This window comes from Panthera onca, chromosome C2 (assembly GCF_046562875.1).
Source record: "Panthera onca isolate mPanOnc1 chromosome C2, mPanOnc1 haplotype 2, whole genome shotgun sequence".
In the NCBI taxonomy this organism is placed as follows: domain Eukaryota; kingdom Metazoa; phylum Chordata; class Mammalia; order Carnivora; family Felidae; genus Panthera; species Panthera onca.
In genome coordinates this window covers 18626483-18643704 of record NC_138347.1, presented here as the reverse complement: position 1 = coordinate 18643704, position 17222 = coordinate 18626483, and the positions used below count along the sequence as shown (strand labels likewise).

The following is a 17222-nucleotide window of genomic DNA, read 5'->3' as shown; positions in this document are numbered from 1 at the left end:
ATCTTGATATGTGCAAATGAATTTACTATTTCATTATCACTACCCTGCAGCTGGTAGGGAGGAAGGGAAGAATGTTTTTAAGGAGGGGTTTGTACAGAGAGCTCGGCTTCTATTTCTCTAATATTCCCATGTCCTAAAGACATGGTCACATGAGGAACAGCTGATGGTTTGTGATAAAGTCCACGGTAGGCCAGACACAGGATAACGAGGACCGTGTGGGCAGGGGCAGGAACCCTGTGCCCTTTCAAAAACGTGCTTCCTTTGGGAAAAGAGAGGTTCGAGGAACGACAGGGTATGTTACAGGCCACAAAGGAACGGGAAGCTGTATATCACGGGTCACTTAAAACATAGGTCATTAAAAAATATCTTTTAAGTTTATGTATTGTTAAAAGTTTTTTTAATGTTTATTCTTGAGAGAGAGAGAGAGAGAGAGAGAGAGAGAGAGGGAGAGAGAGAGAGACGCACAGTGTGAGCAGGGGAGGGGCAGAGAGAGAGGGAGACAGGAATTGGAAGCAGGCTCCAGGCTCTGAACTGTCAGCACAGAGCTGGATGCGGGGCTTGAACTCACAAACTGTGAGATGATGACCTGTGCCGAAGTTGGACGTTCAACTGACTGAGCCAGCCAGGCGCATCTATTTATTTATTTTTTGAGAGGGAGACAGAAATAGCATGAGAAGGGGCAGAGAGAGACAGGGAGAGAGAGAATCCCAAGCAGGCTCCATGCTGTCAGCACAGAGCCCGATGTGGGGCTTGATCTCATGAAACTGCGAAATCACGACCTGAGTTGAAACCAAGAGTTGGATGCTTAACCGACTGAGCCACCCAGGCACGCCAAAACATAGGTCATTTCAACAACGAAGAAAGTAGAAGCAAACTGGACTTAGGACATTTACTTTTGTTGTGGTTTTATAAGCTAACATACAGCAGTCTGCCCTGTCCAGAGACCTCTGAGGCTCCTTAAAAATTGAGACACAGGCTCAGATTTCCAAGTTGGCCAAATAATAATAGCCCACGTTCATTTGCTTCTACCACGCTAGGTGCTTTCCAGGTGTCCCCATTTAATACGTGGGGAGAATCAAGAATTACCCCATTGCATTTATTGTGCATTTAACACAGCTCCTCATATCCCCGACCCACAAACAGGTCTGAGTTGAAGATTAGGTAAACCATGAAAAGGCTTATAAAGTGAACTGTTAGAGCAGAAGAGGGTTAATCCCATCGATACGTCCAGGGCACTGGAAAGTATTTGCTTTTGTTATTGAACGACAATTGGCGAAAAATATGCTCTGCTAAGTTACCTGCAGACCCGTTTTCTAGCAAACAGCCGTTCCTGCCCTGAATGTTATCTGGCAAATGACCTCCAACCAACGTTGAGCAGAAGTAGGGTTATGAGACTGGGGCCAGGCGTGTGAAGCTGGATGATCTTTTAGCCTTCGGCCCCTGCTCTGTCGTGCTCATTCATGCCTTCTGCAAGCAAGCTCGCTGGGTATATTCCCCTTCCGCGGAAAACTGGACTTAAAATTCAGGGTCAAACGCCTTTAGCTCTGGGTTTTGACCTCTAGCCGCCAAATCATTAGCGGCACATGACACCGTCCTATGCGTGGGCTTCTAAACTGTCAAATGACCTTCGTCTTGATTTTCTTCGTGTCTCAAAACAGCCTTATAAACCATGGTAGGACATACACCTTTTCATACTAAGAATGGGTGTCTGAATGGAATACCAAATTAAAAAAAAAAAACAAAAACGCTACAGGAAAGCAGTTCTACTTCACAGCACTTTACCGCCTCAAGGTGAACATTCTGCTTCCCCAAATCCAGTGCATTCTGGATGACTAATGCTTTCAATATGAACCTCATCCTGGCTTGTTTGCTACTCTGGGAGGTCAGAGGTATCTGAAAAGCCGAGACGGCGGCTCGGATGTAGACTGTGCCGCCTCGAGTGTGCCCGTTCATTCCTTTATCCCTCTGTTTCACAAAAATTACACCCCACACTAATGTGAGACGCACGGGACAAACCAATGAAGACAACAGAGACCTCTGTTCTTGGGGAATCATATTCTAGAGAGAGAAACCACCGCTTCAGGAGAAAAAAAAAAAGACAAAATTAAGACACGTTGTTAGAATGCAATTTCTATCATGGAGAAAAAAGAAAACTATAGCAGGGCTGGCAAGAATCAGGGGGTGCAGGGGAAGGGAGCTGGGGGTGGGTGAGAGACCACAGCAGGAAGGAGGTGGCCAGGCCGGGTCTAATCGAGGTGATGTTTAGACAAAGAATTGAAGCCCCACCTCCCTGTCAGCAGCTGCAAGAACATAGCAGGCAGATGCAGAAACTAGCACAAAGGCCCTAAGAGGTGAGAGTGTCTGGAAAATTCCTGGACAAGCTAGGTCAGTGTGGCCAGAGCTGAAGAAGCAAGGGAGACAGTAAGTAGCGAAGAGGCAGAGAGGAAACGCTGGTCACATCAGGCGAAGCCTGCTACCCACCATAAGGATGGCGAGGAGCCAATGGGAGTTGTTTTGAGAACGGGAAATATGTGATATGATGCTTTAAAAGGGCCACTCTAAGGGTGCCTGGGTGGCTCAGTCGGTTAAGCGGCTGACTTCAGTCAGGTCATGATCTCGCGGTTTGTGGGTTCGAGCCCCGCGTCGGGTTCTGTGCCAACAGCTCAGAGCCCGGAGCCTGCTATGGATTCTATGTCTCCCTCTCTCTCAAAAATAAATAAACATTAAAAAAGAAAAAAAAAAAAGGTCACTCTGTCTTTGCCAAGGGGCAAAGAAGAGGAAGGAGGTCTCTCAAGGGTAAAAGATAAAAATGAGGGTGGGTTGGAAAAGCAGCAGGAGACAGTGAGGCGTTCTCTTGGAAGGCTCTCCACCCCTCCTCCCAGACATAAGACGAATCACAGATTTGCTTTCTCATCACCTAAACCACAGGTAACCAGATACTAAGGGAGAAATTCTTTTCATGTGTATGTGTGTGTGTGTGTGTGTGTGTGCGCGCGTTCATTTCAGTTTTAATAATTTTGTACCAATGGGTGTCACAATATTCTCACTTCACGTTGATTGTAAACTCTCTTGGCACCTGTCGGAGCCTTTTTTTTTTTGGTGGATGGAGTCTGGCACACATCTGCTTTCAGTTTATTAGTGACACCTGGTGCTGCACCCTATGTTCCTGTAACAAAATACATCACCATCACTGGGGACACGATGCCAATGAAACGCTTCCATTGCAGCATTTCCCCTGAGAAAAGGTTACAATTTTTAGGAAACTCACTTCCAAACGAGGGGAAAACTGGTATTATTTTTAGGATGTGGTAAAAGTCCCTCCCCTTGCCCGTTAGGAAGAAGCTCTGTATCAGGGACACGATCAAATTCAGCTAATAAATCAAAGTTGATGCTAAATTTTTAGTTCATTTTCGTTCTGACTATATAATCACTACGATGTACTCCATTTCATACCCAAGACGGCAAGAATGTAGAGTCAAAACACTGCAGACATCATGAAAAACTGCCTCCATCATTTTGACATTCACTTGTTTCCTCAATCTCTAGGAGACACATAATATAAAAAAAAATTTTTTTTAACGTTTATTTATTTTTGGGAGACAGACCGAGTGCGAGCAGGAGGGGGGCAGAGAGAGAGGGAGACACAGAATCCGAAGCAGGCTCCGGGCTCTGAGCCATCAGCACAGAGCCCGACACGGGGCTCGAACCCACAAACTGTGAGATCATGACCTGAGCCGAAGTCAGACGCTTAACCGACTGAACCACCCAGGTGCCCCGTAGGGGATACATAGTTCTAGAGTCAAGAAGGGCTCAGGATGTAGAAGGAGGAATGACCCCACCTTCAAACAGTAACAACTCTGACGACCTACAAGCCAGAAGGCAGAATGTTTCCCCAAACAGAGGCCCGTGAATGGCATTTGGTCAATATACCAGTGTTAGATTCTAACAAGAAAGTCTGGTTAGTCTCCTTTCATCAGGAGAAAGGCAATTTATCTCCACAGCACTGACAACAGAAGATGAAAGTCAATAAAGACCTATTCCAGTCACTGCTTTATCACTGAAAATGCTCTTTGATCCAGTGCTGGCAACAGTGGGAGTAGAAATGGCAGTGCTTCCTATGAGAGGTGGCAGTAAGGGTCCTTCACATACAGGTGAAACATGAACCTGAAAATTTAACCCCAAAACAAGGCAGAGCATGCAGATTGCCACCCTGACTTGAATGAAAAGAAAAAGAAGGAAAAGTCCATTTCTCTCATTCCAAAATGACTTACTTAAATCCCAAACACATCCTAAACTCAAATATTTATCACACCCGTGAGGTCCAGGTGAGAGGGGCCGCTTGTGATGCGAAAACAGCTTGTGCGACCCTTAAATATCGTTTCAGACTTTTCTAAAAATGAAAAAGAAGAAAGGAACAAAGGCCCTTTCCCCGGCACGCCCCGGCTCCACACTTGTTTTATAGGCAGTGCGATCATAGCTGGCCGACCCTGCATCGTACCGACAGAAGGTAATAAAAATGTAATCTATGCCGTGTTTACTCTAGTCAAGCTACATTTCTTTTTTATGTCTTATGGACACGTACTGATGTGGGAATTGCGTCGATCTGTGAAAGGAGCGTGGAGGCATGAAGGCTGGCATTGTTTTTATTAATATCACAGTGCACCACAAAATTGGAGAGCAACCTCGAGTCTGCATCTGAAAACCACATGTGCAGCCACAGCCGTAGTAACTGGCATCTAGGCTGCCTTAACCTCCGGTTATTGTTTTCTGTCCATGTGTCGGAAGCCATTCTCAACTTCATTAATGGTGGATCATAAAGAGATTACCTGTCACACTCAACACTCCACAGATGAGTTCAAAGAGTCAAAATCTGCAATATTATCTACTTTCAAAGGAACTGTAGCAGTAAAAGGCAGATGGAGCTGTTAACCTCTACGGAGGTCTTAAGGATAAAACCAATTTCATTTTCCTCAGGCCGTCCACACCAGTCCTTCTCTACACTTGTATGTTTTAACGTTATATTGTTATTTAATCCTATCACACACCGAGGTCTCATCTCATCAATAAAACTGTCAAGTTATTGGAAGCAGGGAACTTGGTTTACTTTGTTGGTGTCCCTCAAAATACCCAGCTTAGCACCAGCACATCCTGAGCTCAGAAGTTAACGGCTTTATTAAATCAAAGGTTGGCATGCTGGTCTTTTTTTTTTTTTTTTTTTTTTTTTGTAAATAATGTGTTACTGGAACACAGTTGTTATCTATTTGTTTACCTATTGTCTGTGGCTGTTTTCACAGCTGTAACTGCCAAGTTGAGTATGTATAACAGAGACCATATGGCCTGCAAAACCTCAAATATTGACTCTCTGGTCTTTTGTGGAAAAATTTTTGCCAAAACTTTTATTAAACTATCTACTTACTCTTCTTTGGAAATAGCTGGAGAATAGAGCATATATATATATATATATATATATATATATATATATATATGGTGGGCATTTTTTAGTGTTCTGAGTAGATGAGTTTTTTGTTTTTTGTTTTTTTTTTAAATGCCAGTTTGCTGAGCAAATCAATTCCTGTCAATCTCAGGATCTCTCCCTCTGATAGCTTGGAGGAAAAAGCCATTTTTTATTCTGGTTATTTCTCAATACCAAAGATGTGGCTTCTCATGTGTCAATCTAATAGATTTTACTGCCACTGATGTTTTAATGGTTTTAATTGTTGTTAATAGTGCTTGGTAGTTTTAGAAAAATATCACAGTTCCATTAGTATTCGAGAATGTGCTAATGAGGACTAATATTTGCTTGTTGCCATCAGAAGAACATGTACAGTGTGATTAAGAACAATGGTTCAAGTCTGGCCAAACACCGAATGCCTGGGTGTTAGGACAGGATACGACAAATCGGCGGCGAAGGAGGCACATTCCATTCAAAGGGTGCACAGTGAGTTATCTGTGGTTTGCAAATTGTGAGCCACTGCGGCAGCTTTAGAACTTGGGGTGGTGATCTGGCCTGATTTGACATCCTCATTATTTTTTTTTGAAGTTTGTTTATTTATTTAGAGAGAACATGTGTGTGTGAGCAGGGAAGGGGCAGAGAGAGAGAGAGGGAGAGAGAATCCCATTTATTTATTTAGGGAGAACATGCGTGTGTGAGCAGGGAAGGGGCAGAGAGGGAGGGAGACAGAATTCCAAGCGGGCTCTGCGCTGTCAGTGCAAAGCTGAAGCGGGGCTCAAACTCATGAACCGTGAGATCATGACCTGCGCTAAAACCAAGAGTCAGATGCTTAGCAGAGGGAGCCACCCAGGCACCCTTGTCCTTGTTATTTTTATACACTCTGGCAGTGTATTAGTCTATTCTATGGTATCTTGGCCATTTTGATGTGAGGACAAAAATAATGTTTTTCCTTTCTGGATCCTGCATGAGGCCAGATCCAGCCTTTGCACAGACCCTAAGGCCATAAACACGATCCCGAAGAGCATCCTAGATGCCAAGTCATCTGTGTGGCAAGGCTGTGCGGCATCATGACAGATGGCTGTTCTCTAGCATATGCTGGGATTCTGTGAAACGAAGATGAAACACACAGAGGAGGAGGGGGTGGCGCAGGGGTTCGCTGGCCTGTTCTCTGCCTCCCCAGCAGCACTCGCGTCAGAGTAGAAAAACTGAGACCTCTAACTAAGACTACAGTCAGGGCAGCAACAGCGACTTCTACCCCAACTTGTTTGTACATACGGAGAGCAGGGATGCGGGTCTAACAGATTCAATTTTCACAAACGTCAACCGAGAATCGGAGGCTTCTGACCGACAACGCAGCAACATGCCCTCAGAGTTCATGCAAAGTGTGACTGTTTGCACCAGCCTGGTTGTATCTTTCCGTCAGCTGTGGGCTCACCGTTAGTCTAGATCAGGGGCTCTCAACTGGGGGTGACTTTGCCCGTCCCTGCTTCAGGGTACAATCTGGCAAAGTCTGGAGACAGTTTAAGTTCACACAGTTGGGATGCCGTTACTGGCAGCCAGCGGGTAGAGGGTGGGGATACTGCTAAACGTCCTCCATGCACAGGACAGCATCCGCAAGAATGAATTATCTAGCCCCAAATGCCAACAGTGTCAAGGTTGAGAGACTTGGGTTTATTTATTGTCTGTGCCACAACTCACTGCAAGAAAAGAGGAAAAGATGGGTCATTTGTCATTCTCTTTGGCCAGACCCTTTTGTGCAATCAGCTGACTAAATACGGGCACGATGCTCTGTGTGACATCAAATGCCATTAAGGAGTCATTCTGTTTGCCTTTTGAGATGCAATCTGATGGGAAGAACACTAGAAAAAAAATGATTCTCTCATTTGAAACAGAAACTAATCAATAGATATTTATATAGTACTTTCACTGTTGTTAGCAAACATTGCACTGGGCAGAATGAATGTGAACCTTCTGTGTTGTTCTAAACCCAAATGGGCAGACACAAAATAATGTCAGAAACAACTCAGGTCTCACCAGATACTTTTTTCAAACAGGAAAGGATTTTTTTTTTAAAGGACTCAAATCCACAAGTTTATGAATAAAATGAAAGCTCTTAACCTCATCTCTCTCTCTACCTGTGGTTTAGTCTTATCTTCTATGAACAAAATAATAATAATAATAATAATAATAAATCAGTATTCCTTAAAATTGCAATGCTCAGAAGTGGTTTTTATGACAAAGATTTAACCTGATCATAACCCGCTTTGAAGAGGAAAAATATTGTACGTGTAATGTAGACCATCACACATCTTCTCCTTGTGTGCAATGTTTTTTTTTTTTTTAAATTTTTTTTTTTTTTTAACATTTATTTATTTTTGAGACAGAGAGACAGAGCATGAACGGGGGAGGGGCAGAGAGAGAGGGAGACACAGAATCGGAAGCAGGCTCCAGGCTCTGAGCCATCAGCCCAGAGCCCGACGCGGGGCTCGAACTCACGGACCGTGAGATCATGACCTGAGCTGAAGTCGGACGCTTTAACCGACTGAGCCACCCAGGCGCCCCTCCTTGTGTGCAATGTTACATCAGTTTGACGGAGAAGCTTTTCCTATCTCCTTTCATATTTCTTATTTGGCTAGAAGCAACTCAAACTGAGAAACCCATCAAACAAACCACTCTGGGGAAAAGAGAGATCCTCCAGTAAAGCCTAGACTGGTGGAGAAGCCAAGTGCAAGCCCATCTTGCTAAATCCTATGGGCTTGCTCACCTTCTTTTTGGGCTCTTTTCCTCCGACTACATCCTGCCATCTGCATTTGACCTCCAGATGACCGTGAATCCTTTAAATCAGATGTGTAACTTTGCTATAAATAAGGAAGCATAGCTGCGCAGGCTATGAATAACTGGAAATTATATGCTTTCTCTAGTCTGTTTGTACCAGCACTGCAGATCACTTCACTCCCTGTGATGAATAGTCTCTGCAGGTAGACGAGAAAATATAGCTGCCAAAATCACTTCCCCTCCCAGAAAGGAAAGGTGTCATGATCCCAAATACACTGCAAGTAGTCGGAGAAAATTACTGGGAAAGAGAAAATTGCGAGAGATCTTCAACGTCTGTTTGGAAAATCTGAGGACACAGGTACTTCATGAAAATAAATTTATCAAGTCATGTTCATTTCTGTTAATTACTAAAAATGGAAAAATACAATTGTATGCTAACATGCTATGAAATGAAATATTTTTTATAAAAGGGGGGAAGATACTTCATTTATTGATACATGTTTTATTTAATGCATTTAGAAAAAATGTTTTTAATATTCTTCCTCTTTCTGTTATTTTCTGTATTCTTAAAATGCATTTTGAACTCCAAATACTAATTTTTCTAACGTAAAAAACAGAGCCCAATACTTGACCGTATGGAGTGTAAGTGCAGAGCCACGATACCATTTAGGTTTCAAAGCTGGTCCTGCCACGTTTGATGGCTCTCACAGCCATCATTTTCTCGTATGTATAAAGGAAATGAGGAAAATGCCCACAAAGTGTTCCTGAGAAAAATAAATGATCCATGAAAACACCGGGTAAATTGCAACCTGCCACAAAGATCAATATAGTATCAATCCTACAGTGTAATATCCAGTTTTCTCCAGTCCTGTGTGTCTACTCACTTGTAATACTTTCAATGTTGTTAGAAAAAAATGCTTTGTCACAATCACAAAAATATGTGGACTATACTAGTGAAACTCCCACATCTTTCAAAAGTTATATATCAAGTGAATGAATGTGAATCTCATGGTGGCCATTAAAAAACCTTAATGGTCTATGATGAAATTGTAAGTTACATAATTCTCCAACTGTTATTTATCCCTTTTTTTAAAGGTAATTGGTTTCATCAATTTGGAGACCAGGTTTTTTAAGGATAATATAAATATATGCTCATTTTCATTATATATGAACACGAGCTGAAATCGGGTCTCTTTTTCTAGCAACTATAAGCATCAATAATGTGTGTGTGTGTGCACATGTATCATCCTTAACCTAAAGAAGGATAAATTTATTTATGGATATAATCCACATTTTAATATAAGTACTTGTGGGGGCTCCTGGGTGGCTCAGTCAGTTTAGCGTCTGACTTCAGCTTAGGTCATGATCTCACGGCTCATGAGATCGAGCCCCATGTCGGGCTCTGTGCTGATAGCTCGGAACCTGGAGCCTGCTTCAGATTCTGTGCCTCCCTCTCTCTGTCCCTCCCCTCCTCACGCTCTGTCTCTCTCTCAAAAATAAACATTAAAAAAATAATAATAAATACCTGTGTGTTAACATTTTAAAACCAAGGTAGTCAGATACACCAAGTGAAATCAATCACAAAACACAGACATTCTAAGGTTGGATGATGATTTCTTTGGGAGAATCTTTCCACAACCTAATGATAAAACCTGAGGTCGGGCACTTTTGCCCTAGTAAGGTGCATTCAGGGAGAGGAGGAAGAGGTGGTTAGGGAATCTAAAGGTAGTCTTTCACTTCCTAAGGCTTAACATCTGCCTTACAACACATAAGTGAAGCCCGTGCATACACACTGGTCCGTGGAGTCAGCACCACGCATGTATATGATGTATTTTTCTGGGAAACGAGTCACTTATATTCATGGCCTCTTGTAAAGCTATGGCATCTTGACAGCTTTAGGAAATAGAATAGTGATGCCAAATAAAACACAGTAATGTTATACGTACGGTATGTAGCAGAATGACATGAAGCTGAAAAAAAATTTTTCATCAGAAATAGAAGTTGAGTCAATCCTTGTAGCCTGGCATCTGAAGTTGTCTGGCAAAACTGGACACAGTTACGAGCAAAGCAATGGAAATACACATCTTATGGAAAGACAGGTGTTCAAGAAACACAGAACCATGCAAAGAAAGTGATGATGCTGGAGTTATACATCCATGCACTGTACTATCTCCTCCTTCCCCCCAACCCCCTCCAGCGAACGACAACATACGTTTAACAGCATCTTGGGGAAGAGGTTCCTGGGTAGTCTTGAGTAAGCTTTGGGACACTATGGAGAAAATAAGAGAACATAACTAAAAACAAAAAATAGAAACATGGGAATGGTGGCTGAAACTTACATGATTCCACTGACCAAAGGGAAAAACAAAAACAAAAACATTGGATTAAAAACTAAAACAAAACTGCACAAACACCTTCAGGCTTGGCCCCAGCTCAGGACCAAAGTAAACATAAATATATTTGCCCGATAATATCTCAGCGTGCTGGGTATTTTGTCTCCAATACCACTTGTAAGTAACATCCCGAGGATTTCCTGCTCCCATTCTCCCTCCTTAGTGTCAACCATCACCAAGGTCCCAAGGATCCACTCCTTTCACCCATTCGTAGGGCAGCCTCCAGCTCTCATCTCGGGCCACATGTTGAGGCTTCACTGTCCCCTCAGGTCTGTCCACCCTTCTGACTGACCTTAAGCCTCTCACATTTGCTTTCTTGATAAACTATTCTATAACCTCCTTACCCTGGAACTAAATACGGACTGCTTGGCTTATCCATTACACATTTGTTGGGAATCTCCGCCTTTTGCAAATCTTTCAGCAAAAGGTGTACCATCCAGGGCACCTCCAGAGGCTCCAAATGACCTGTGTTGCCCACTGTTCGCTCCCAGCCTGAGTCAAATCAGACTGATCAAATGGAGACTGTGTGCGTATAGGCCGCTGTCGTGTTTTGGTGGGGGGATCATTTCCAACTCGAGGCAAATTCCTCACTGCCGATAATTTTCAAAAACCCTTTCTTATTACATGCGCGCGCGCACACACATACAATTTATATTCCAAAAAATAAATCCACCTCAGGGAAATAGAGGAAAACAGTTTGGAAATGTGCCAAGAAATCTCCCTCAGCAGCTAAGCCAGTTAGAATCTCTGTAACAAAAGTTCTTTGTTCAAGAGGCTGCAGGCAACAGAATCCCCCATTGTGTTCCCGGTTACCTGACCTAATTAACTTCTTTGTTTGAAACTGAAGAAAGGAGTCCTTGCCGCAAGAAGCCACAATCATCCAATGGCGGCCAGGAAAGAGGCCCTTGGGGTTACCAATTCCTACACCTGTTCTCACACATGACAGAAATGGAGTCATCCCTCATACAGGAGACCAGTGGGAACTTTTCCATTAGGTTCCACTTAGATGCTCGGCTTCACAATAGAAGGTCTTAATGGTGAGGTCCTTTTGTTGTTTAGCTTAAGCCTAGGATCGCAGTGGAAAACAATGTATACTATCCCTAGGAATCCCAGGCAGGAAGTGGGAGCTATCGCCTGCCTAAGCACAAGGGAGAAAAGGCAGGAGTCTCTTAAAGAAATGCACAATTAATGAATTTAATCTTTAGTTTATCAAGGTGAGCAAATCTCCCTTGAGTACTTCAAATGTCCTACTCACGAACAATAGTAAATAAATAAAATTATTTTAACTTTAACTTGGGACTTTAACTTGGGAGGCTGTTCACAGGAACAGAAGTCCCCTATGTCTGGCTCACTCCCTCCTGAGTATCACCTCTGTGGACAGAGTTTCATCTCGTATTTGAGTCATTATCACTCCGCGTCTCTCTCCCCCAGCGTTATGAAAAACTGAAAGTTCAAGAGAAAAGGCTGTGAAAATTATATTCCCTGAGTCTTTTGTCCTTCAAGGTTTCTAATGTTAAGTGAAGAGTTTTCTTCGATTTCCAAGAGAGGGCACGAAACATTGATACTGCAAGCGTCCGTGTGTGAGCTCAGAGGCCCCTGGGGCCCTTTCTGTCTTCTGGATTCGACGTGCGTATGCTCCATTCAAGCACATTCTCTGCGGCCGCAATAAAAGTCACACGTTACAAAACAGCTTAAAGGTGCTCATCACAGCAGTGCGCCTTTTGCCAGTGCAAACGAAGCCGCACCCGCCAGGCTTCCGGCGGGAAACCTTACTTGCACATGTACTGCACATGCATAGACCTGAACACGCATGTGCACAGACAAACACACAAGTATCCGTTTGCACAGACAGTCGAGAAGACAACACAGTGACTCCGGCGTGGCTTCAAGAGGGGCACTCGAGAGAAGTCCCTAGAGACCGCAAGACGGAGGCACCACAGCTGGGAAGGGAACACACCCGCGGCCATGCTTTATTAGAGAAAGACGGAGATGGGTGCTCGGGATCGAACATACGGGAGGAGACGCCGGGCAATTAGAGAAGGGGACAGAAACGTGGTTAGTGGCAGCGACAGACCCACTCCCAAGAGCCAGGAAAACCAATCTGTTACGAAGAGCAGAGTCAGTGGCGAGAAAAGACGAGAGGTGGCCAGGCTCGGGGAAGGTCCACTTACTGACGCTGCCGCACACGGCCATGCAGTACTCCTCTGTGTCAAAGTTGTTTCGGTTCCCGCCACATCCGCCGTAAAAGAACGGGGCGCACTTGCCTTCGGTCACATCAAAGTACCAGCGGGAGATCATTGCGCGGCATGGCCCCGTCTCGGCTTGTTCAGAGCACACCTCTAATCAGAGGAGACGTGGGGAACCACATTTAGCATGAAAAGGCACCTGCTCGCTGTTCCCGTGCATGTTTACTTTTCTTACACCTTATTCATTCCCCACCCCCACCCCCCGGGGGGGGGTCACCGGGGCTGGGATTATTGGGCGGCCTCTGCCAAACATGTACCGAGGACTTTAATCTCCAGCCAGGAGGTTAGAATTCCCTCCGAAACAAAGCAGTGCATTCTCATCTGGTTTAATGAGTGGCTCAGTAGGAATGAAAGGATTCCTGCTAGAACGTGAGCACATCTGGTAGCTGCTTTTAGATTGATAGCAAGTGCCCCAAAGGGTCTGCACGCGGAAACATTTCTTCCCGGTAAGAAACAAATTTCTCAAGGAACCTCCAGTCAGCTTTAAAGGTAAAAGGGTTGTGTCTGTTTACGATGCAAAGAACGTTGTCTTCTCACGAACATCTGACTGTTTTCCTTCACGAAGAACAGCCTTGACTCAAAGTATAAAATAATTATAAAGTATAAAATAAATATTAAATTTCATTAAAAAATTATAAAGTATAAAATAAATATACTTCGAATGTGATCCAGTTTCCAGAGAACCAGCCTGTCCACTGACCATATTTGAAAACGTATGTCAACATCTGTAAATGGGATTGACAGCCAGTTATATTAACTCTAGTAAAATATAATTTTTGATTTTTCATTAATCCGTCCCTTGGACAATAATGCCCCAAACAACAAAACAAAGTCAATCAATTCTGATTTGTTAACACACACCACGTATGCTCTTACATGAAAATATATCTTACCTGTCAGCATGCTTGGCCACCCTCCCCAAGATCAATTTCATGATCCTTGATTGATACAAGCGCAATAACTTATCTGATTCCATTTGTAAAGTTATCGTGAGTAGAATAGGAACCTTACCTCCCACGTATATTCCATTTTTTTAAAGGGAAAACAGTTCTCCCTCTGAGTTTATGTCTTGCCCTAGCTAGGCTTCTAGAGAGCCTGCTGATGCCTTAGCACACACAGATGTCTTGATTATTAATTTTACTGTCATACCAAGGAAAAGCATCCTTCTAAAAGATAAAAGTCATGCAGAGTTCAGAGCTTCCAAAGTAGGAATATTTAACAGACTGACTAATCATTCACTCAAAGATAAAGATCGACAAGGTCTATGTAAAAGAGAACTACTATTTAACTTGCTTATACACACCACTTAAAGCTCTTTCCTATTGAGACAAAGAGGTGATAGCAAAACCAGAAGTTACCACCATCATGATGACGTCAACAGAGTAGGGAAGGACGGTCAGCACTGAGCTCAGAAGGTGGAGGTCAAACACTGTGCAGGAGAAACACCAGCGTAACAGATGTCTAAGGTGCTTCTGGCTCTCTTTAGGTGGTTTTCGGATGGAAATATCTGGCTCTGGGAGCATCAAGCTCCATGGCACGTCACTAAGGTCTTCCCATTCAACTGCTGCTTTAAAAGTCCATCCTTGTCAAGCCATGATGTGTTTTCAATTTGATTTCTGCACAGAGCTCTCCTGTCTGATGAAAATCTGCCAATCCATTCACACAAGTTTCCCACCCCCTTGGCAATCTGATTTATCCCCCACAAATTAAAGAACTGGTATTCATACTTATAAAGGGTCAGACAGTTTTGGGAGGGGAGAGAGTCTGATCACCTCTGAGCTACTGACAAAGCAGCTTCTGGGCTACAGAGCTAAAAGCCACATGCCCCAGATGTGGGGTCCCTGGCAAACCACAGCCATTAAGCTGTCTCCACTCACGGACCTTAGTTTCTCTCCCTGTCAGTTGTAAGAAATACCTACAGGCTCTCTCTTCTGCATTCCCCTCACCAATCTGTACATGTTCATGTGACATGCTCTTTCTTTCTTGTTTCTAAGACATGACAGTATTCATCATTAACCTCTTCCTCAGGCTGTACTAATTCCAACAAGACTCCCAGACAACGGTGTCCTCTGAGCCTCCGCTGTGGTTGAAGCTGGCACTCGAATGCCTCTCCCCCATGGCATGACCCCAGGAGCATAGGCAACAAAACTCATCACGGCTCTGTAACTCATAGCAATCCTCCCATTTTAGACCTCTTAAGAGTACCAAAATGTGTCTTCTTGTACTTGTCTGCCACAGACACCGCCCCCCCCCCCCCAACATCACAGCTATGCAGGGGCAGGAGACCTGTTTTTACGGAATCTCCTATGTTCTAAATGCAAATGATAAGTTTAGAATAGCTACTCTTCAGCTTCATTTGTCCTTGCAATTCTAAACATCGCTCTAGGGTGCAACTTTGTGAGCCTAAGTTTATTACAACACATCTCATATTCTGTTGAAGAATGAAGTGGCCACATCTGTGTTGAACTCTTCTAAGAAAAATTTTAGAAAGTCAACGTACTAGAAAAACAATTATTTTTTTAAGAGTGTGTTTTTTGCAACAATAGATACACGTACTTTCTTTTTTTTCTTTTTAATGTTTATTTTTGAGAGAGAGACAGAGACAGAGCGCAAGCAGGGGAGGGGCAGAGGGAGAGGGAAACACACAATCCAAAGCAGGCTCCAGGCTCTGAGCTGTTAGCGTAGAGCCCATCGTGGGGCTCAAATTCACAAACTGTGAGATCATGACTTGAGCTAAAGTCGGATGCTTAACTGACTGGGCCACCCAGGCGCCCCGGTATATGTACTTTTAATTAAAAGGAGATTTTATAATATGCCTGCAATTAGCAAGTAGTTATCAGAAAACCTGCCCAACAGAAAATAATTCTGATCAGGACAATAAATGACTGGGTATTTATTATATAGTAATCCTATTTTATTAAATAGAGACATATAGATACAGGTAAGCAAGGCTGAACGAACGTCTTATTAGAAATCTCACTTAAGCCCCAAATACGGGTTGGGCCAGATAAGCAAATGAGGAGAACAGCTGTGTGCGGTAATGAACTCACTGACTCAGTATGAAATGACGGGTGTCACGGAAGTCTCTACAAGGTATCTGTGGTTGACCGGCCCTTTACCAAATTGTGTCGATTCTCTGAGGCTACCCAATACACCTGTCACTCCATTTACACCTGACCCAGTTCTCACATCTCTCCATGAGGAGAGAGTATTTTTATAAAATGCCACCTCAAGGCGATCCATTTGTAAGTATTTAGACCCATCAGTCTTCTCGTGGTGACGTGCTGGCAAGCATTCACAAGAGGGCACCACTGGGACTTTTCCCGAGTCCTTTGTTTCCACTTTGTTATGGGAATAAACCTGTTTTTCACTAAGCTGTGTAGAAGTGCAACACAGTATTACAAGAAGCTCCAAACTCCGAATAAGATAAGATGCCGTGTCCTCTGCTGGAAACAAGGCAAAGCGATTATTCTCACTGACAGGAATGGCAGGGTATGCTGGGAAACTGGTTATCTCCAGTGGGGGGTGGGGGAGTGTGATTTATAATGTTCAACGATGTCCACGGTGTAAACAGTCCCGCCATGGGTATTTCAAGCTACCAGTGGCTGTGGCTCACCAGATTCCTGTACCCTTGAATTATCTTTTACAGGCTAGCAGTTGTCCACACCACACCAATGAGAGGAAAGAAGGGCACAAGTGATACTCGTCACAGGTACATGGAGGAAGATAGTAAGACTCTTCTAATTTGCTTGGTCTTTGAAAGCTGAATTTTTACAAAGCTGCTCAGCGGGAAGACACATCAGGGTTCTTTCACACTTTGCATGAAAGAGAAAGATAAGGATAGTTTTCCCTTTCCGTTTCTTATTCCCTGTCTCAATCTCCTACAACTGCAAAGGACGGGGGGGCATGAATTGCTACTAGAAACTATCCCTCGACGTGCCGTCCATGATCCGCTGGGCCAGCATACCCGGGACTCGGGATCCACTCCAGAACCCTGTCTCCGAATCCACGTGTAGCAAATGCCTCAGTGACCCAAATGGGCGTTAATGTTTGAGAAAGCAGCGTGATCCCCCCTACACCTTTTATGAGCCGTTGAAATGTCAAAGCCAGAAATGTAAGACCCAATCACTTTCCAAAATGACCAAGAGGGGGAGGATCAGTCAAAGGCAGCGTAGGTTTTGGCTTACAAAAAGAAGTCCACATCTATTTGGGAGAAGAGGAATAGGACATATTTTAGTAGAGCTGTAAAATTCAAATATGCTGTATCTCAAAAACTTAAATATGTTAGAGATACATATTTCTTTGGCAGGGTTTCAATACGTGTGCCTTAAATCCAATACTGAGATAATAACTACC

The 17222-nt window shown here is 43.6% G+C and overlaps 1 protein-coding gene across 7 annotated transcripts in view; it reads right to left on the bottom strand.

Annotated features, from left to right (window-relative positions):
* APP (amyloid beta precursor protein) overlaps positions 1–17222 on the bottom strand; it is a 274501-nt gene that overhangs the window by 92180 nt on the left and 165099 nt on the right. For 2 of the 7 annotated variants that reach the window (XM_060640325.3, XM_060640326.3), the window contains exons 7-8: positions 12792–12959; positions 10440–10496 (exon numbers count right to left, since the gene is read on the bottom strand). The exons of 2 other annotated variants lie outside the window; for them this stretch is intronic. In XM_060640325.3, the coding sequence (XP_060496308.1) occupies positions 10440–10496; positions 12792–12959 (225 nt within the window). The remainder of the gene's footprint in view (positions 1–10439; positions 10497–12791; positions 12960–17222) is intronic. 3 more of the 7 variants (XM_060640327.3, XM_060640328.3, XM_060640329.3) reach the window with 2 other exon arrangements.